Raw genomic sequence first — 22,641 nt, 5'->3', positions numbered from 1 at the left:
AGTACACACATATATAAACCCTTCTTAATAGATATTGCTTTACAGAAAGTAAATATATAGAATTGCTCACAGATGCATCCATATCAAGCAGATAATTTCCTGTAAATCCTTTTATAAATCGTTTTAATATTGAGCAGACTATGCTGTACACTAGTGTATTATGGTGGGTGTCCACTTAAGAGAAAACTCACTCTTCTGTGTACAACAATATTGGACAGACGTCCCAATCCTACATAACCCCTATATACTGTTCCTAAACACATGACACTCACTATTACCCCCAACGCTGTAGCAATGTTGCAGCAACATCACTGCAACGTTGGGGCAATGCAGACAGTTAGCTAGGATGGACAGTCAGTCAGGCCACTTGAAAGGCAAAGCCCAGATTAAATTTTCCTTACAGGATTGGACAGATTCTCTGTTCAATCCTGGGAAATAAATCAGGACAAACTCCCTCCCTCGCTCGCTCTCGTTCCCTCTCTTTATTTTGCTCTCCTCATCTCAAATGAAAGAAACCAAAACCTAGTACAATCTTCTGTCATGTGCGAAACCAAGCAGGAAAGGCGTTGCACACTGTGGTGTGTGTGTGTGTGTGTGCACATGTGTGTAAGTGTGTGGTCATGTTTTTTTTTAATCCAGCATATGTTCTCCACCATTTAGAAAAATAGAGTCATTCACAGCAGCTCCCTCGAGTGGCGCCACCGTGTGGCAGGGGACTTGTAGTGCGCTAGAAACCTGCAATATATCAGAAACGTACATCAGTCAATGTCACAGGAGAATAATCAAAAACCTGTCATAATAAGTATGCCAGGCCAGTAGATTCAGACTAAAAAGTATGTATGCTAGTACTTTAGGGAATAAGAGACATGCAAGCATGCATTACAGCCACATTGTCTCCCAAGTGGCGCAGCGGTCTAAGGCACTGCATCTCCGCTAGTTGCGTCACTACAGACAACCTGGTTCGAATACAGACTGTATCACAACCGGCCGTGATTGGGAGTCCCATAGGGCGGCACACAATTGACCCAGCATCGTCTGAGTTTGGCCGGTGTAGGCCGTCATTGTTAATAAGAATGTGTTCTTAACTGACTTGCCTAGTTAAATACAGGTTAAAAAATAAATAAAAACTGTTTCAATAAAGATGGTTGAGTCTTGTAGTCCTTACATAGATGTCTAGCTCTTGCCATCCTTATTTGTGGATGCTGACACTACGTCTGAACTCAGCTGTCCAGACAGATGGTCTATGGATGACGGATCCTCCTTCCTTTGTTTCTGAGGCAAAAGTTCAAGTCAATTAGAGGACATTGATATCAAATCACATGAATATGGGCATGTATCTCAAATTATTATTAGGATCTAATTTCATTCATGTTTTCTATAGTATCCTTACCTTTGACTTTGACCTTGACTTGGTCTGCAACAAAAAAAGTTGAGACCTTGGTCAGAGTGGATTTAACTTCAGGGGGCACCATGGTCATATGTGATATGGGAGACTTGTAAGAAGTCTGGTTAACACTAGAGGGCGCTGTAAGACAATCAACAACGACTGTCTCTATAACCAAATAATCAATGGTTAGTTAGACTGGGTTTCAATTAAATCGAGGGTTATAAGCAATGTATTTTAAATGCAATGTCTGATTGAGCTGACAAAAGCAGCTTTTGCCGTGAATGCAATCTCCGCGACCGCAGGAACATTGCCTTTTAAAGCTGAATTGCCTATAACCCACAATTGGATTAAATCTCGGCCTTCGTTTGCTTTTCCTAAATTAGAAGTCTACATTAGAAAAATGTGTGAATGTTTTGAGACATAACTAATATGAAAGCCACGGAGACATACAACTACAATGGTAAAATGTTACTATTTTGACATAATTATTGTAATGAGACCATGTTGCTGCTAGATACCCTCCTCACCTTTGGCTTGTCTCCCTTGGATTTGAACTCGGGGGTGTCTGGGAGCAGGGTGCCTGCCAGGTCATCCAGGACAGGGGCAGACATGGGCTGGACAGAGAAACACAAACAGCCAGTCAATTCATTAACTAGCCAACCAACAGAACATCTCAGGGCCTGTATTCAAAAAGCATCTCAGCGTAGGAGTGCTGATTTAGGATTAGGTCTCACCCCTGTCTATATAATCTTATTCATTATGATCTAAAAGGCTAAACTGATCCTAAATCAGCCCCCCTACTCTGAGACTCACTTTAGTAGTCTGTTAGGTTGTTAGTGTGCAGTAGGTAAGTACCTCCAGTCTGGGCTGTCTCTGCTCTGTTGTCACGGCTACTGAGGCTGCAGCTGGACCAGCGGATGATGACAAGTCTCTAGACAAGAGGTCAAGGGCCTTGCTGTCATCCATCGACGGCTGTAAGGAGAGAAGAAGATGGTCGCTTATGTACTGTACATCTGGTTTACATGACTTAAACATGACCTTTAGGAGTTGCAACACAGTATGACATTGAATATGAAGGATCTGTGCGTTTCTAGATACAATTGGACAGAAACCTCACCTGCTTGCGTCTAACATCAGCCTGGACTTTGACCTCTGCCATTGCCTTTGAAAATAAAAGAAACATAACCTTATTCAGCCTTGTTTACACCCTATATCCACCTCACATAACTTATTGGCACAAGGTAAACTGTTTTTTATTATTTAGTCCAAAAGTGATCTGAATGGTACAGTACTATTTATGGTTTATTGCAAAATGTTCTGGGTGTGTAGTGGAGTGTAAATACACAAAGGTTGTTTACCCATTTATTTGCACACCTATTAGCATTTATGTTAACATTAGCACATTAGATTAGCATGTTCAGGATTCCCCATTTTATTTCCTACTACAACTATGGACATGTTACCTTTCGGTCTTTCTCTGTGGGCCGGTACTCAGCTGGAAGGCTATCATCCCTCTCCCCCACTTTGGTAAGCTTCTCCTCTATAACCTTTTTCTCCTAGGATGAGCAGAGAGCAGACTGATGTCAAATAGCCAATATGAGCTAATGCTATCTGTTACAGGTTTAGTTGCATTGCGGTAAAGCTTCTATTTTGACCAAGGAATAATCTCGAAAATGCAGATTATTTAGCCTTTGTGCAACAAAACTGCCTAAGGCAATTTTCCGTCACACTTTAAACTAAGTATAACTTATGTAGGATTAATGAAGCATGCATAAACCCTTTATAAAACCTAAGTACCTTGACGATGTCTCTGACTGAGACAGGAGCAGGCTCTGGGATAGGAGCCTTGTCCATCAGGGAGTCTGACAAGGTATCCAGAGCATCTACTGTCCCTCTAGATAGCTACACACACATACACTGACAAGTTACAATGGGAATCTGACTGACCCGATATCTTGGACGTGAATGAAGCATAAGACAACAATGATGTCACATGAAGTGTGTCTCAGTACCTGGCGGTCAACAGCAGATTTGACTGCAGGAGCAACAGCTGGGGCTACAAAGTCCCCTGCCAGGGCATCCAAGGCAAAGTCATCTGAGGCCTGGAGACAGAAGAGAGAGAAATGAAAAAACAAGAACACGGCATGTTAATTAAGCTGTTATACTACTGATAATGAAAAAACGAAGAGACGTAAGCAGCTAGACATAAAAACACATATTGGATGATCATAGATCTATACAGAGCAGACCAATCAGCGGATGGTTTGATAAGTGAACGATCAATCGTAGAGAGTGTTGTTCACCTGTGTGGGAGGAGCTGGGGGGCAGAGGACAGGAGCATGGACAGCTGGAGCCACACAGGAAGACATGAAGTCACCTGACAAGATCTCCAGAGCCTCACCAGAGTCCATGGAGGGCTGGGGGGAGAGAGAGAGAGATTCCCTCGCTTCAAAAATTCCTGGTTCTCTTTAGTGCTGGTTCCTTCTGGTTCTTCTAAAAGTGATACAGAATTTGTCCTCTTATCTCCCAATGACTTGCATTCTGCCAATATGAGACTCACCTCTGGCTTCAGAGGAGGCAGGTCTTTGACTTTGTTTTCTGTGAACCTGTACTTTGGTGGGAGTGTGTCATCTCGCTCACCCACAAAAACTCCCTTCTTCGATGTGAGTTTGCCCTCCTGAAGAGCAGAAATTAACACAAAATAATGTCACACACAAGTTTCGCACCTGTGGCCATACGAAATATCACATTAACTCTTTCCGTCACAGCAGGAGTTTCTGTCATCTTCAGGCTAAACAATTCAGCTATGAGCCCCATAAATAAAGAATAAAGAAAGGGAATACAAGTCCGTGTGAGTATACCGTGACTATGTCCTCATGTCTGATCTTGGGAGGTTCAGGTGCTGGTTCTGGTGCAGGCAGAGAGTCTCCCAGAGCACTGAGAGCATCCAGGGACATGGAGCCACCCTGGAGACACACAGACAGAGGGGGGAAGAGGGGACAGAGAGAGACACACAGACAGAGAAAGGAACACAGAGGCAGAGAGGGGGGAAGTGGGACATAGGGAGGGAGATTAGATCATGTGATCAACAGTACACTGGATGGTGCATAGAACATGAACAACTGCAATACATCTCTACTGGTCTTCCGTAAAATACTAGTATTTCATTGGTTGTTAGATAGAAACTTTAGCCCTCAAATGACAAACCTCATCTGTCTTGGGCTTCACAACCCGACATAAGTATAACATAGAATAGTTGAAGAGTTTGTTGTCTATTTGCATGGATATAGCATGTTTTATGACAAAGTACTCAACACAACAGTAGCACAGCGTCAGCTGCAACATAGGACATCCCAGTTTAACACTGGACATAAGCGTTTGTCACTGTTTATTGTGTATTATGCATGGCTTATGTTATGTAGTCATGCAGGATGTAGGACCTGCTTTCTTTGGTGTTATTTACCTTTTCCACCTTAGCTTTCTTGTCAACGGGGGGAGCAGGAGACTTGGTCACAGGTGCAGACTTAAACTCTTCAGCTTTCTGGAAGAAGAAGAGAGATTATTTGGTTTGTTAAATACTGTTTCTTAGGTTCTAGTTAAGAGGAACAGGGGAACGTTCATTTGAAGCCTTCACTAGAAAGCTGTCTTTACAGAACATTAAAATTACATCACAGTTGTGATAAACTATTACAACTGACACTGTCAAAATGATATGACATGGTCATCTTGTAAGCATCATTAATATGTCATGACATGATAAGCAGTAGGTGGCTAGGAAGTTAGCAGTCCAACAAGGTAGCCTACATTGTGCTATTGTAACAGTATAACTTTAGACTGTCCCCTCGCCCATACCCGGGCGCGAACCAGGGATCCTCTGCACACATCAACAAGTCACCCACGAAGCATCGTTACCCATCGCTCCACAAAAGCAGAGCAAGGGGAACCACTACTTCAAGGTCTCAGAGCAAGTGACATCACCGATTGAAACGCTATTTAGCGCGAACACCGCTAACTAGCTAGCCATTTCACATCCGTTACACTATGTGTCATTATGACTGTGTTATGTCAGTTGACACAACTTGATATTAGTTCTCATAACAGTTTACCATCTCATGCTAATAAAAGTTTTACAATGAAGGGTTGAAGAAAAATATTATCAGTCTTTGTTTACCTTGATGGGAGCGGGTGGAGGTGGAGCAAACTTTGAGAAGCCAGCAGACAAGGCATCAATGGCAGCCAAGTCTTCCACTTTCTGTCAACAGATGAAATATCAGTGGGTTATAATGACACCTCACTTCTTATTTACAGTATCACTGGTCAGGACCTCAGTCTCACCCAAAAGACTATGGGACTAATAATCATTCTGTAACCTTATGCATGTTTTAGGGAACAGGGCTCTAATAGATTTATATGTGATTATAACCTGTTAATAGTGCAAAGTCTCACCTTCTCCACTTTCTGGGGGATGGGAGCCATAGAGGTTGTGAACCCAAAGGACAGGGAGTCCAGAGCCTCATCTGTGCTCATGGGTTTCTGATACAAGTAAACAAACAAGCAAACAAATAACCTTAGTTATACACAAAGCATTAGTCTAAATAACTCCAACCATTTAAAAGAGACCAGGAGCAAAAGAACCGACACACCCACCAATCACATTTCCTAGAATCTAAATCACAACAAAGCACTCCGAGCAGAATCTCTTTACAAAACATCAGATTTGGCAGGAAGCCTAGTGGTTAAGAGCATTGGGCTAGTAGGTTGCTGGTTCAAATCCCTGAAGTGGACTAAAATGTAACTGTAATTTAAAAAAAACGCTTTATGTCTAAAGTTGCCCGTTTGGTTAACTCACTTTTATTTTTTTTGACAACTCACACAACATACTTCAGGGGTAAAAGAGTTTGCCTTCTGTTCTAACAAGCTCTTAGAAGCAGAGGTATACTACACAGAGAACTACAGTACAAAACAAGGTGTGGCTCAGAGGGTGAATGTGTGTGCAAGTGTGTATACGTGAATAGGTGTGGAGTAATGAGTGATTGTGTGTTGACTATTTATCTGTTGTTAGTGTGTGGGTGTGTTTATAAAGGATGGGTTTAGCAGAACTAGAGCCAGCTGGTTGAGGTGGGTCTAATGTTGTTTGCAAATCCAACACCCCACAGTGCAATGCAACATTCCACACTGTAGGAGGTACCCAAAACTGTCAGCAGAGACCATGGGATGGCCTATGGTTTGTTTAGTGTGTGTGTGTGTGTGTGTGTGTGTGTGTGTGCACGCACGCACGCACATGCATTAGTATGTGGGTAGGTGAGAAAGATTGAAAGGAGAAAGTCAATATCTCAATATTTCTCCCCAACATACAGTCTATTCCCTAGCAGTAAATACAATGACTTACCGGGACATCTTTTGGCTTGACATCTGCAACTGGGGACTATTAAAAGTAAAATATACATTTTAATTCAATATAATAAAAGTTCATTAATGACATATTTTAATTGAGTAAGCCTGGATTTAAGTAAAAGCTGATCATTTTCTCAAAATAATATTAAAGAGTGGTAACTATATATAGGCCTAGTCCAGAAACAAACCCTAGTCCAGACCCTCTAGGGTTAAAGCCTTATTCTGAAATTGATTAAATTATTTTTTCCCCTCATCAATCTACACACAATACCCCATAATGACAAAGTGAAGAGGTTTTTAGATATTTTTGCGAATGAAAAAAACCCAGAAGTACCTTATTTACAAAAGTATTCAGACACTTTGCTTTAAGACCCGAAATTGAGCACAGGTACATCCTATTTCCATTGATCCTCCTTGAGATGTTTCTACAACTTGATTGGAGTCCACCTGTTGTAAATTCAATTGATTGGACATGATTTGGAAAGGCACACACCTTTCTATATAAGGTCCCACAGTTGACAGTGCATGTCAGAGCAAAAACCAAGCTATGAAGTCGAAGGAATTGTCTGTAGAGCTCCGAGACAGGATTGTGTCGAGGCACAGATCTGGAGAAGGGTACCAAAACATTTTTGCAGCATTGAAGGTCGACAAGAACACAGTGACCGCCATCATTCTTAAAATGGAAGAAGTTTGGAACCACCAATACCCTTCCTAGAGCTGGCCGCCCAGCCAAACTGAGAAATCGGGGTGAGAAGGGCCTTGGTCAGGGAGGTGACCAAGAACCCAATGGTCACTCTAACAGAGATCCAAAGTTCCTCTGTGGAGAAGGGAGAACTTTCCAGAAGGACAAGCATCTCTGCAGCGCTCCACTAATCAGGCCTTTATGGCAGTGGCCAGACAGAAGCTACTCCTCAGTACAAGGCACATGACAGCCCGCTTGGAATTTGACAAAAGGAACCTAAAGGACTCTCAAACCATGAGAAACAACATTCTCCGGTCTGATGAAACCAAGACTGAACTCTTTGGCCTGAATGCCAAGAATCACGCCTGGAGGAAACCTGGCACCATCCCTATGGTGAAGCATGGTGGAGGCAGCATGCTGTGGAGATGCTTCTCAGCTGCAGGGACTGAGAGACTAGTCAGGATCGAGGGAAAGATAAACGGAGCCAAGTACAGAGAGATCCTTGATGAAAACCTGCTCCAGAGCACTCAGGACCTCAGACTGGGGCAAAGGTTCACCTTCAAATAGAACAACAACCCTAAGGACACAGCCAAGACAATGCAGGAGTGGCTTTGGGACAAGTCTCTAAGTGGCCCTGCCAGAGCATGGACTTCTACCCGATCAAACATGACTGGAGAGACCTAAAAATAGCTGTGCAGCGACGCTCCCCATCCAACCTGAGAGAGCTCGAGAGAATCTGCAGAGAGTGGGAGAAACACCCAAAATACAGGTGTGCCAAGCTTGTAGCATCATACCCAAGAAGATGGTCAAGGCTGTAATCGCTGTCAAAGGGGCATCAACAAAGTACTGAGTAGAGGGTCTGAATACTTATGTAAATGTAATATTTCATTTTTTTTAAATGTTCAAACATGTCTAAAAACCTGTTTTTGCTTTCTCATTATGGAGTATTGTGTGTAGATTGATGAGGGGGAAAAAACAATTTAATACATTTTAGAATAAGGATGTAACGTAACAAAATGTGGAAAAAGTTAAGGATTCTGAATACTTTCCAAATGCACAGTATCTCTCTGTTGGAAGACCTGATAACCAAGGGGTTCCAGTCAAATGTCTCATGTCAAAGGGAGTACTGCAGTACAAAGCTAAAGATACATGCAAACTCAAAGCTCTCTAACAGCAGAAGGCTGAGGGTTGGATTAAGATGCAGAAGTGATGATGATGATGAGGAGGAAGAACACTGGAGGAGGAGGGTGATTTAAAGACTGACCATGTCTTCAAATCGGTATCCTGGGGGCAGTGGGCAGTCGTTCCCCCCACAGATCACTCCCTTCTTTGAAGATAATCCATGCTGTGAGACATATACAACAACACACACTGTTTTACATGGTGACCGGGTGCACACACACAACCCAATCTAAATTGCCCTGTGCACACACACACACACACACACACACACACTCTGTGAAGGTTCTGTACCTCTATCACCTCTGGCCCGGTGTATACATGGGCTGCAGGGGCAAAAGACTCTGATGAAGGTAAGGAATCAGCCAGGGCATCGAACGGGTCCACAGCAAGCTCCTACACATGATGCAACAAAACTCAAACACGAGCAATGGAACTCCATGCCAATCAATTTAGTGCAAAATCAAACCCACATGGAGAAAAGATACATGGATGATTTACCTTTTTGGCTGCCTTAGCTCCTGGGGGAACTACTTCCACCTGTACCTGTAACCCAGAGCAGGAGAGGTTAGTGAATACAACACTAGGCTACTATCTGGGATACTGCTCAGCTCCTATACCCAACTGAGCTTCTGGATGGCTGTGGGCTCAATTCAACCAAACCTACATAGGTAGAACTCATGCAGGAACAAGAGCACCCTCTTTCTAATGTAGTCAAAAAAAATTGCAGAATGGTAAATCAGGTGGCAGGTAGCCGAGCGGTTAAGAGCTTTGGGCAAGTAACCGAAAGGTTGCTGATTCGAATCCCTGAGCCGACTAGGTGAACAATCTGTCGATGTGCCCTTGAGCAAGGTACTTAACTCTAATTGCTCCTGTAAGTCCCTCTGGATAAAAGCGTCTGATAAATGGCTAAAATGGTTCAGTAGAAATCCTTCACTGCATCCAATGCACTGTGAGTCTCTGTTACTGTGTCACTGTTAATAAATGATCTTGGATACATTGTGTCAAAACAGCGAAAGAATGACAAGGAAACGAACAAGTGCTCAATGATAGCCCCCTTACCCCAGGGATAGCCAGACCCTCAAGAGCCTTGTACTGTAGCGTGGTTAATACACCAAAGTAAACTGGAGTCTACCTTAGTCTGTGGACCCTTCAGAGAGGCATCTCCAGCCGCAGCAGCTGGTGCAGCAACAGCCGTAACCAACTTAGCAGGATCCTTTTTAGCCATGTCAACTTGGCTTGATGTGGTGGGCACAGTCTATAAACGCATATGGTTCAAGCCATTAGACGAGGTGCAGAGAAGAGTTCAGAGTGCTGCGCATAATCTCACAGTCAGTTTACTGGAGTGATAGGATGATTGTTAGCAGCTTGTCTGTTATTGGTAATGGAAAGGAAAGGTGCCGTGAGAAGAGAAGTACCTGACCAGAATTTGTTTTCGCAGTTTAGTTGAGTAATAGGAAGGTAAACATACCGCATCAACCTAAACCAGGTAAACACACCCTGTCAACGTAAACCAGGAAAACAAACCCAGAAGTAATACTAGATATGGTGTGATGAAACCAGAAGAAAAAGTGGAAATATATTGTGGCTTTTCTGTGGTGACAACAGATGTGACAGACATGGTTTGTCTTGACGTGTTGAGCGCAACAAAGTGTGGGCATGCTGGGAAGACTCAGTCATAGAGCTTAAAAGTAAAAGTGCCTGTTCACTTCCCACTTAGACACACAGACACCTCTAGGCCAGAAGTAAGGAAGTCCAAAGCAGAGATATGTTTTGAAATATATCGGCAGAGAGAAGAGGAAGATAGAATACCATATAAAGGGGTGGAAGAACGACTAAAACCTCAAGATCACGGGAGAGATGAGGAAGACATAACACATGGAATAATGACCCAGGAAGAGTGTGTTGAATGGGGAAGTGAGCGTAAAGAGAGCCAGGTCGCGTAAAGAATCAAGATCCAAAGAGAGAGGCCCCACACTCCTCGACTGTCAGCCATCTACCTTGGCTGTCTGTTCCGGAGATTCTTGAAGCTTTGGTACTTCAGCTTTCCATGGCGTTGTTGCCTCCCCTACAATATTGCCTCCTCCCGTGGTAAGAGGTGTAGCTTTGGCTGGGTACATGGGTGCTGGCTACAATCAAGGATTAATTAATACTCAATGTATACAACAGAAAAATAATGAATTCAATGTATTGACACCCTGTAACAACAGTTAATGCAATAACACTGGTTAATGTAATAACTTATCTGAATGTAATAAATATAGATGTTTAATGTAATAAAATTGGTAAACTTAATAACTAATAATAGAGAGAAAAGTGAGAGATGTTTTACCTCTTTGGCTGCCTTAGCTCCTGGGGGAACTACTTCCACCTGTACCTGTAACCCAGAGCAGGAGAGGTTAGTGAATAAAACACTAGGCTACTATCTGGGATACTGCTCAGCTCCTATACCCAACTGAGCTTCTGGATGGCTGTGGGCTCAATTCAACCAAACCTACATAGGTAGAACTCATGCAGGAACAAGAGCACCCTCTTTCTAATGTAGTCAAAAAAAATTGCAGAATGGTAAATCAGGTGGCAGGTAGCCGAGCGGTTAAGAGCTTTGGGCCAGTAACCGAAAGGTTGCTGATTCGAATCCCTGAGCCGACTAGGTGAACAATCTGTCGATGTGCCCTTGAGCAAGGTACTTAACTCTAATTGCTCCTGTAAGTCCCTCTGGATAAGAGCGTCTGTTAAATGGCTAAAATGGTACAGTAGAAATCCTTCACTGCATCCAATGCACTGAGGAGTCTCTGTTACTGTGTCAGTCTGTTAATTCATGATCTTCGATACATTGTGTGAAAACAGCGAAAAAATGACAATGTCACAGTTTAGTAGAGTAATAGGAAGGTAAACAAACCCCATCAACCTAAACCAGTTAAACAAACCCCATCATCCTAAAGCAGATAAACAAACCCCATCAACCTAGAAACTGTAGCCCTAATATGACAAACCCGATCTGTCTTGGGCTTGGTGGCCAGTGGGGAGTCCAATCCGGACATCAGAGAGAAGTCATCAGCAAACTGAAACACAAACACAAGTCAATAGATAACAGCTTCACAACCCGACATAAGTATAACATAGAATAGTTGAAGAGTTTGTTGTCTATTTGCATGGATATAGCATGTTTTATGACAAAGTACTCCACACAACAGTAGCACAGCGTCAGCTGCAACATAGGACGTCCCAGTTTAACACTGGACATAAGCGTTGGTCACTGTTTATTGTGTATTATGCATGGCTTATGTTATGTAGTCATGCAGGATGTAGGACCTACTTTCTTTGGTGTTATTTACCTTTTCCACCTTAGCTTTCTTGTCAACGGGGGGAGCAGGAGACTTGGTCACAGGTGCAGACTTAAACTCTTCAGCTTTCTGGAAGAAGAAGAGAGATTATTTGGTTTGTTAAATACTGTTTCTTAGGTTCTAGTTAAGAGGAACAGGGGAACATTCATTTGAAGCCTTCACTAGAAAGCTGTCTTTACAGAACATTAAAATTACATCACAGTTGTGATAAACTATTACAGCTGACACTGTCAAAATGATATGACATGGTCATCTTGTAAGCATCATTAATATGTCATGACATGATAAGCAGTAGGTGGCTAGGAAGTTAGCTGTCCAACAAGGTAGCCTACATTGTGCTATGCGTCATTATGACTGTGTTATTTCAGTTGACACAACTTGATATTGGTTCTCATAACAGTTTACCATCTCATGCTAATAACAGTTTTACAATGAAGGGTTGAAGAACAATATTATCAGTCTTTGTTTACCTTGATGGGAGCGGGTGGAGGTGGAGCAAACTTTGAGAAGCCAGCAGACAAGGCATCAATGGCAGCCAAGTCTTCCACTTTCTGTCAACAGATGAAATATCATTGGGTTATAATGACACCTCACTTCTTATTTACAGTATCACTGGTCAGGACCTCAGTCTCACCCAAAAGACTATGGGACTAATAATCATTCTGTAACCTTATGCATGTTTTAGGGAACAGGGCTCTAATTGTTTTATAAGTGATTATAACCTGTTAATAGTGCAAAGTCTCACCTTCTCCTGTTTCTGAGGGATGGGAGGCATAGAGGTTGTGAACCCAAAGGACAGGGAGTCCAGAGCCTTATCTGTGCTCATGGGTTTCTGATACAAGGAAACAAACAAGCAAACAAATAACCTCAGTTATACACAAAGCATTACAGTAACAGTTTTGTCTTCAACTGCACCACTAGAGGGCGAGTCTAAATAACTCCAACCATTTAAAAGAGACCAGGAGCAAAAGAACCGACACACCCACCAATGAAGAAGAGTTTGTTGTCTATTTGCATGGATATAGCATGTTTTATGACAAAGTACTCCACACAACAGTAGCACAGCGTCAGCTGCAACATAGGACATCCCAGTTTAACACTGGACATAAGCGTTTGTCACTGTTTATTGTGTATTATGCATGGCTTATGTTATGTAGTCATGCAGGATGTAGGACCTACTTTCTTTGGTGTTATTTACCTTTTCCACATTAGCTTTCTTGTCAACGGGGGGAGCAGGAGACTTGGTCACAGGTGCAGACTTAAACTCTTCAGCTTTCTGGAAGAAGAAGAGAGATTATTTGGTTTGTTAAATACTGTTTCTTAGGTTCTAGTTGAGAGGAACAGGGGACAGCTAATTTCAAGCTTTCACTAGAAAGCTGTCTTTACAGAACGTTAGCATGACATATCAGTTGTCATAAGCTATTACAGCTGACACGGTGTTAAAATGATATGTCATGGTCATCTTGTATGTATCATAAATACAACATGTCATTAGCATTAGCAGTAGGTGGCTAGCAAGTTAGCTGTCCAACAAGCTAGGCTACATTGTGCTGTGTCATTATGACTGTGCTATGTCAGTTGACATTGGTTCTCATAACAATTTACCATCTCATGCTAATGACAGTCTGAAGGGTTGAAGAACAATAATTATCAGTCTTTGTTTACCTTGATGGGAGCGGGTGGAGGTGGAGCAAAGTTGGAAAAGCCAGCAGACAAGGCATCAATGGCAGCCAAGTCTTCCACTTTCTGTCAACAGATTAAATATTATCGAGTTAAAATGACATCTCACTTTAGGGCTGGGCGATACATTGAATTCATTCGATTAATTCGATTTTTTGTTCTTGCGCGATATTCCAAATGCCTGTACCGCAAGAATCGTGGTTGTTATTTATCTTTTTTAAGAGCGTTTACTTCCGCTTGTTCTCGTGTTGTATTTTTGGTCTCGTCTCTTTCGCTCCTTCTGTGAGGTGTGCATCTCCCCATTTACACGAGGTCTATATATAATGAAGAGATGCACGTCTCTGCCTTAACAAGCTTAGGTCCAAAATAAACCCATAGAAACGCATTGATTGGGCTTATTTTGGACAGATTTGATCGAGAGCGAACCCTTTCGCTTTGCCTCTCTCTCTATGATTTACACACCTGTCCTCTCACGCCTCAAAGTTGAGAGATCACATCTTCCTCTCTGACAAGCGGTTTCAACTCGCTATTTGCATTTTAGTTTTGGTGCAACAGAATCGGTCATATGGACACCAAAACACATTGAAACATTATTTTACTGTAATAGGGGATAAGTTAACTTTTCTAATGATATCCTTTTTATATCTCAACTACTCAAATTGCGCGCAGAGGCGACACGTCTAAAACTAGAGTATGAAAGAAATTGATTGAGCTCACGCATTGGGTACCGCTAGCAGCATTTTAGCCACATTCTGTTGTACTCGCGGTCTCGCCAGTGTTTTATAAATGTGCAATAAGCATAACAAACTATTATATACGGAATTGGCAATTCGTTCTCATTCTGAGAAATAAGGTAGACCACCTGAATTCAACATCTGAACAAAGTGGACAGGCTAACATGCTTTAAAAAACGGTTGGAGACAGACAAAAGGGTGTGTTCATAACAATTAAACTGTTCAACCTTGCTACCTAGCAAATAGATCCAAGCTGGCTAAACTTGAAATATAAAAAGATTAGCTAAAGATTAGATATTGAGACCTGTGCTCATTTTATATAGCCTAATGCCTACTACAAGAACTTAGTCATTATTAGTGAATGTGCATTATGCTTGGTTCTACTTACATTTGTAACAAAAAAGGGCATTTTCACAGACAGACTTGAAAGCCAGATCAGTAATTATGGCAAAAAAAGCAGGTTAAACTATTTTGATAAAATAATGAAATGATTAGTTGGTCTTATGGTTGTGGAAGGCTTGTACACTATATACAGTGCATTCGGAAAGAATTCAGACCCTTTCCCTTCTTCTACATTTTGTTAAATTACAGCCTTATTCTAAAATGGATTACATAATTTCTCCTCTTATTAATCTACACACAATACCCCATAATGACAAAGTGAAAACAGGTTGTTTTTTGTTGTTGCTCATTTCTAAAAAAATAAATACTGTATTTACATAAAAATGTAAAATGGTACAGTAGACATCCTTCACTGCGTCCAATGCACTTTGAGTCTCTGTTACTGTGCCCATCTGTTAATTCATGATCTTGGATACATTGTGTGAAAACAGCGAAAAAATGACAATGACACAAACAAGTGATCAATGATAGCCCCCTAACCCCAGGGATAGCTCCACCCTCAAGAGCCTTGTACTGTAGCGTGGTTAATACACCAAAGTAAACTGGAGTCTACCTTAGTCTGTGGCCCCTTCAGAGAGGCATCTCCAGCCGCAGCAGCTGGTGCAGCAACAGCCGTAACCAACTTAGCAGGATCCTTTTTAGCCATGTCAACTTGGCTTGATGTGGTGGGCACACTCTATAAATGTACATGGTTCAAGCCATTAGACGAGGTGCAGAGAAGTGCATAATCTCACAGTCAGTTTACTGGAGTGACAGGATGATTGTTAGCAGCTTGTCTGTTATTGGTAATGTAAAGGAAAGCAGCCATGAGAAGAGAAGTACCTGACCAGAATTTGTTGTCAGTTTAGTAAAGTAATAGGAAGGTAAACAAACCCAATCAACCTAAACCAGGTTTTAAAAAACCCTGTCAACCTAAACCAGATAAACAAACCCTGTCAACCTAAACCAACCTAAACCATCAACCTAGAAACTGTAGCCCTCATATGACAAACCTCATCTGTCTTGGGCTTGGTAGCCAGTGGGGAGTCCAATCCTGACATCAGAGAGAAGTCATCAGCAAACTGAAACACAAACACAAGTCAATAGATAACAGCTTCACAACCCGACATAAGTATAACATAGAATAGTTGAAGAGTTTGTTGTCTATTTGCATGAATATAGCATGTTTTATGACAAAGTACTCCACACAACAGTAGCACAGCGTCAGCTGCAACATAGGACATCCCAGTTTAACACTGGACATAAGCGTTTGTCACTGTTTATTGTGTATTATGCATGGCTTATGTTATGTAGTCATGCAGGATGTAGGACCTACTTTCTTTGGTGTTATTTACCTTTTCCACCTTAGCTTTCTTGTCAACGGGGGGAGCAGGAGACTTGGTCACAGGTGCAGACTTAAACTCTTCAGCTTTCTGGAAGAAGAAGAGAGATTATTTGGTTTGTTAAATACTGTTTCTTAGGTTCTAGTTAAGAGGAACAGGGGAACATTCATTTGAAGCCTTCACTAGAAAGCTGTCTTTACAGAACATTAAAATTACATCACAGTTGTGATAAACTATTACAGCAGACACTGTCAAAATGATATGACATGGTCATCTTGTAAGCATCATTAATATGTCATGACATGATAAGCAGTAGGTGGCTAGGAAGTTAGCTGTCCAACAAGGTAGCCTACATTGTGTTATGTGTCATTATGACTGTGTTATGTCAGTTGACACAACTTGATATTGGTTCTCATAACAGTTTACCATCTCATGCTAATAACAGTTTTACAATGAAGGGTTGAAGAAAAATATTATCAGTCTTTGTTTACCTTGATGGGAGCGGGTGGAGGTGGAGCAAAGTTTGAGAAGCCAGCAGACAAGGCATCAATGGCAGCCAAGTCTTCCACTTTCTGTCAACAGATGAAATATCATTGGGTTATAATGACACCTCACTTCTTATTTACAGTATCACTGGTCAGGACCTCAGTCTCACCCAAAAGACTATGGGACTAATAATCATTCTGTAACCTTATGCATGTTTTAGGGAACAAGGCTCTAATAGATTTATAAGTGATTATAACCTGTTAATAGTGCAAAGTCTCACCTTCTCCAGTTTCTGGGGGATGGGAGCCATAGAGGTTGTGAACCCAAAGGACAGGGTGTCCAGAGCCTCATCTGTGCTCATGGGTTTCTGATACAAGTAAACAAACAAGCAAACAAATAACCTCAGTTATACACAAAGCATTACAGTAACAGTTTTGTCTTCAACTGCACCACTAGAGGGCGAGTCAAAATAACTCCAACCATTTAAAAGAGACCAGGAGCAAAAGAACCGACACACCCACCAATCACATTTCCTAGAATCTAAATCACAACAAAGCACTCCGCAAAGTACTCCGAGCAGAATCTCTTTACAAAACATCAGATTTGGCAGGAAGCCTAGTGGTTAAGAGCATTGGGCTAGTAGGTTGCTGGTTCAAATCGCTGAAGTGGACTAAAATGTAACTGTAATTTAAAAAAAACGCTTTACAACCAAACGGGCAACTTTAAACAACTCACTTATTTTTTTTGACAACTCACACAACACACTTCAGGGGTAAAAGAGTTTGCCTTCTGTCCTAATAAGCTCTTAGAAGCAGAGGTATACTACACAGAGAACTACAGTACAAAACAAGGTGTGGCTCAGAGGGTGAATGTGTGTGCAAGTGTGTATACGTGAATAGGTGTGGAGTAATGAGTGATTGTGTGTTGACTATTTATCTGTTGTTAGTGTGTGGGTGTGTTTATAAAGGATGGGTTTAGCAGAACTAGAGCCAGCTGGTTGAGGTGGGTCTAATGTTGTTTGCAGAGCCAACACCCCACAGCGCAAAGCAACATTCCACACTGTAGGAGGTACCCAAAACTGTCAGAAGAGACCATGGGATGATCTATGGTTTGTTTAGTACCTTTAGTGTGTGTGTGTGTGTGTGTGTGTGTGTGTGTGTGTGTACGCACATGCATTAGTATGTGGGTATGTGAGAAAGATTGAAAGGAGAAAGTCAATATCTCAATATTTCTCCCCAGCATACAGTGTATCCCCTAGCAGTAAATACAATGACTTACCGGGACATCTTTTGGCTTGACATTTGCAACTGGGGCCTATGAAAATGTAATTTAACATTGTAATTCAATGTAATAAAAGTACATTAATGATATATTCTAATTGAGTAAGCCTAGATTTAAATAAAAATCTGATCATGTTCTGACAAAAGAATGACAAAAGAATATTAAAGTGTGGTAACTATATACAGGCTTTTTTGGCAAAGTCCAGAAACAAACCCTAGTCCATCATATAAATCTGAAATAAAATGATAGATATGGTAGTAACTTCATCTTGTCATCTGATCAGCTTGGTGAAAATGTGTCCATATTGCTAAAACCTATCCATTCCTCTCAGATTAACACAAGTGTCCAGGGGATAGGACATGGTCTAGGGGCTGTTTCTGGATGGGGCGTATCTCTCTGTTGGAAGACCTGATAACCAAGGGGTTCCAATCAAATGTCTCATGTCAAAGGGAGTACTGCAGTACAAAGCTAAAGATACAGGCAAACTCAAAGCTCTCTAACAGCAGAAGGCTGAGGGTTGGATTAAGATGCAGAAGTGATGATGATGATGAGGAGGAAGAACACTGGAGGAGGAGGGTGATTTAAAGACTGACCATGTCTTCAAATCGGTATCCTGGGGGCAGTGGGCAGTCGTTCCCCCCACAGATCACTCCCTTCTTTGAGGATAATCCATGCTGTGAGACATTACAACAACACACACTGTTTTACATGGTGACCGGGTGCACACACACAACCCAATCTAAATTGCACTGTGCACACACACACACACACACACACTCTGTGAAGGTTCTGTACCTCTATCACCTCTGGCCCGGTGTATACATGGGCTGCAGGGGCGAAAGACTCTGATGAGGGTAAGGAATCAGCCAGGGCATCGAATGGGTCCACAGCAAGCTCCTACACATGATGCAACAAAACTCAAACACGAGCAATGCAACTCCATGCCAATCAATTTAGTGCAAAATCAAACCCACATAGAGAAAATATACATGGATGATTTACCTTTTTGGCTGCGTTAGCTCCTGGGGGAACTACTTCCACCTGTACCTGTAACCCAGAGCAGGAGAGGTTAGTGAATACAACACTAGGCTACTATCTGGGATACTGCTCAGCTCCTATACCCAACTGAGCTTCTGGATGGCTGTGGGCTCAATTCAACCAAACCTACATAGGTAGAACTCATGCAGGAACAAGAGCACCCTCTTTCTAATGTAGTCCAAAAAAAATTGCAGAATGGTAAATCAGGTGGCAGGTAGCCGAGCGGTTAAGAGCTTTGGGCCAGTAACCGAAAGGTTGCTGATTCGAATCCCTGAGCCGACTAGGTGAACAATCTGTCGATGTGCCCTTGAGCAAGGTACTTAACTCTAATTGCTCCTGTAAGTCCCTCTGGATAAGAGCGTCTGATAAATGGCTAAAATGGTTCAGTAGAAATCCTTCACTGCGTCCAATGCACTGTGAGTCTCTGTTACTGTGTCACTGTTAATTCATGATCTTGGCTACATTGTGTGAAAACAGCGAAAGAATGACAAGGAGAAACGAACAAGTGATCAATGATAGCCCCCTAACCCCAGGGATAGCCTCACCCTCAAGAGTCTTGTACTGTAGCGTGGTTAATACACCAAAGTAAACTGGAGTCTACCTTAGTCTGTGGCCCCTTCAGAGAGGCATCTCCAGCCGCAGCAGCTGGTGCAGCAACAGCCGTAACCAACTTAGCAGGATCCTTTTTAGCCATGTCAACTTGGCTTGATGTGGTGGGCACAGTCTATAAACGCATATGGTTCAAGCCATTAGACGAGGTGCAAAGAAGAGTTCAGAGTGCTGCGCATAATCTCACAGTCAGTTTACTGGAGTGATAGGATAATTGTCAGCAGCTTGTCTGTTATTGGTAATGGAAAGGAAAGTTGCCGTGAGAAGAGAAGAACCTGACCAGAATTTGTAGTCACAGTTTAGCAGAGTAAAAGGAAGGTAAACAAACCCCATCAACCAAAGCCAGGTAAACAAACCCCATCAACCTAAACCAGGTAAACAATCCCAGAAGCAATACTAGATATGGTGTGATGAAACCAGAAGAAAAAGTGGAAATATATTGTGGCTTTTCTGTGGTGACAACAGATGTGGCAGACATGGTTTGTCTTGACGTGTTGAGCGTACCACAAATGTGGGCATGCTGGGAAGACTCTTAAAAGTAAGCGTAAGAGTGTCTGTCCACTTCCCACTTAGACACACAGACACCTCTAGGCCAGAAGTAAGGAAGTCCAAAGCAGAGATATGTTTTGAAATATATCGGCAGAGAGAAGAGGAAGATAGAATACCATATAAAGGGGTGGAAGAACGACTAAAACCTCAAGATCACGGGAGAGATGAGGAAGACATAACACATGGAATAATGACCCAGGAAGAGTGTGTTGAATGGGAAAGTGAGCGTAAAGAGAGCCAGGTCGGGTAAAGAATAAAGATTCTAAGAGAGAGGCCCCACACTCCTCGACTGTCAGCCATCTACCTTGGCTGTCTGTTCCGGAGACTCTTGAAGCTTTGGTACTTCAGCTTTCCATGGCGTTGTCGCCTCCCCTACAATATTGCCTCCTCCCGTGGTAAGAGGTGTAGCTTTGGCTGGGTACATGGGTGCTGGCTACAATCAAGGATGAGTTAATACTCAATGTATACAACAGAAAAATAATAAATTCAATGTATTGACACCCTGTAACAACGGTTAATGCAATAACACTGGTTAATGTAATAACTTATCTGAATGTAATAAATACAGATGTTTAATGTAATAAAATTGGTAAACTTAATAACTAATAATAGAGAGAAAAGCGAGAGATGTTTTACCTCTTTGGCTGCCTTAGCTCCTGGGGGAACTACTTCCACCTGTACCTGTAACCCAGAGCAGGAGAGGTTAGTGAATACAACACTAGGCTACTACTATCTGGGATACTGCTCAGCTCCTATACCCAACTGAGCTTCTGGATGGCTGTGGGCTCAATTCAACCAAACCTACATAGGTAGAACTCATGCAGGAACAAGAGCACCCTCTTTCTAATGTAGTCCCAAAAAAATTGCAGAATGGTAAATCAGGTGGCAGGTAGCCGAGCGGTTAAGAGCTTTGGGCCAGTAACCGAAAGGTTGCTGATTCGAATCCCTGAGCCGACTAGGTGAACAATCTGTCGATGTGCCCTTGAGCAAGGTACTTAACTCTAATTGCTCCTGTAAGTCCCTCTGGATAAGAGCGTCTGATAAATGGCTAAAATGGTTCAGTAGAAATCCTTCACTGCATCCAATGCACTGTGAGTCTCTGTTACTGTGTCACTGTTAATTCATGATCTTGGCTACATTGTGTGAAAACAGCGAAAGAATGACAAGGAGAAACGAACAAGTGATCAATGATAGCCCCCTAACCCCAGGGATAGCCTCACCCTCAAGAGCCTTGTACTGTAGCGTGGTTAATACACCAAAGTAAACTGGAGTCTACCTTAGTCTGTGGCCCCTTCAGAGAGGCATCTCCAGCCGCAGCAGCTGGTGCAGCAACAGCCGTAACCAACTTAGCAGGATCCTTTTTAGCCATGTCAACTTGGCTTGATGTGGTGGGCACAGTCTATAAACGCATATGGTTCAAGCCATTAGACGAGGTGCAGAGAAGAGTTCAGAGTGCTGCGCATAATCTCACAGTCAGTTTACTGGAGTGATAGGATAATTGTCAGCAGCTTGTCTGTTATTGGTAATGGAAAGGAAAGTTGCCGTGAGAAGAGAAGAACCTGACCAGAATTTGTAGTCACAGTTTAGCAGAGTAAAAGGAAGGTAAACAAACCCCATCAACCAAAGCCAGGTAAACAAACCCCATCAACCTAAACCAGGTAAACAATCCCAGAAGCAATACTAGATATGGTGTGATGAAACCAGAAGAAAAAGTGGAAATATATTGTGGCTTTTCTGTGGTGACAACAGATGTGGCAGACATGGTTTGTCTTGACGTGTTGAGCGTACCACAAATGTGGGCATGCTGGGAAGACTCTTAAAAGTAAGCGTAAGAGTGTCTGTCCACTTCCCACTTAGACACACAGACACCTCTAGGCCAGAAGTAAGGAAGTCCAAAGCAGAGATATGTTTTGAAATATATCGGCAGAGAGAAGAGGAAGATAGAATACCATATAAAGGGGTGGAAGAACGACTAAAACCTCAAGATCACGGGAGAGATGAGGAAGACATAACACATGGAATAATGACCCAGGAAGAGTGTGTTGAATGGGAAAGTGAGCGTAAAGAGAGCCAGGTCGGGTAAAGAATAAAGATTCTAAGAGAGAGGCCCCACACTCCTCGACTGTCAGCCATCTACCTTGGCTGTCTGTTCCGGAGACTCTTGAAGCTTTGGTACTTCAGCTTTCCATGGTGTTGTAACCTCCCCTACAATATTGCCTCCTCCCGTGGTAAGAGGTGTAGCTTTGGCTGGGTGCATGGGTGCCGGCTACAATCAAGGATGAGTTAATACTCAATGTATACAACAGAAAAATAATAAATTCAATGTATTGACACCCTGTAACAACGGTTAATGTAATAACTTATCTGAATGTAATAAATACAGATGTTTAATGTAATAAAATTGGTAAACTTAATAACTAATAATAGAGAGAAAAGCGAGAGATGTTTTACCTCTTTGGCTGCCTTAGCTCCTGGGGGAACTACTTCCACCTGTACCTGTAACCCAGAGCAGGAGAGGTTAGTGAATACAACACTAGGCTACTACTATCTGGGA

The 22,641-nt window shown here is 42.3% G+C and overlaps 1 protein-coding gene across 1 annotated transcript; it reads right to left on the bottom strand.

The window, feature by feature from the left end:
- Window positions 1-15: 15 nt before the first annotated feature.
- cast (calpastatin) lies at window positions 16-21,847 on the bottom strand (the record flags this gene model as incomplete). The annotated part of the gene is given in 19 exon segments (NM_001124538.1): window positions 16-735; window positions 1,166-1,272; window positions 1,391-1,414; window positions 1,915-2,001; window positions 2,243-2,359; window positions 2,505-2,549; window positions 2,851-2,943; window positions 3,185-3,289; window positions 3,400-3,489; window positions 3,691-3,804; window positions 3,948-4,064; window positions 4,249-4,353; window positions 11,978-12,055; window positions 12,457-12,537; window positions 12,732-12,818; window positions 13,185-13,262; window positions 13,652-13,732; window positions 21,364-21,708; window positions 21,737-21,847. Coding segments are annotated over 17 exon segments (1,494 nt in total). The 3' UTR covers window positions 16-735; window positions 1,166-1,173.
- Window positions 21,848-22,641: the final 794 nt, after the last annotated feature.

This window comes from Oncorhynchus mykiss, chromosome 7, assembly GCF_057628025.1.
Source record: "Oncorhynchus mykiss isolate SJ-2025 chromosome 7, ASM5762802v1, whole genome shotgun sequence".
In the NCBI taxonomy this organism is placed as follows: domain Eukaryota; kingdom Metazoa; phylum Chordata; class Actinopteri; order Salmoniformes; family Salmonidae; genus Oncorhynchus; species Oncorhynchus mykiss.
The sequence above is the reverse complement of the archived record's forward strand: the minus strand, read 5'-3'. Positions and strand labels throughout refer to the sequence as shown.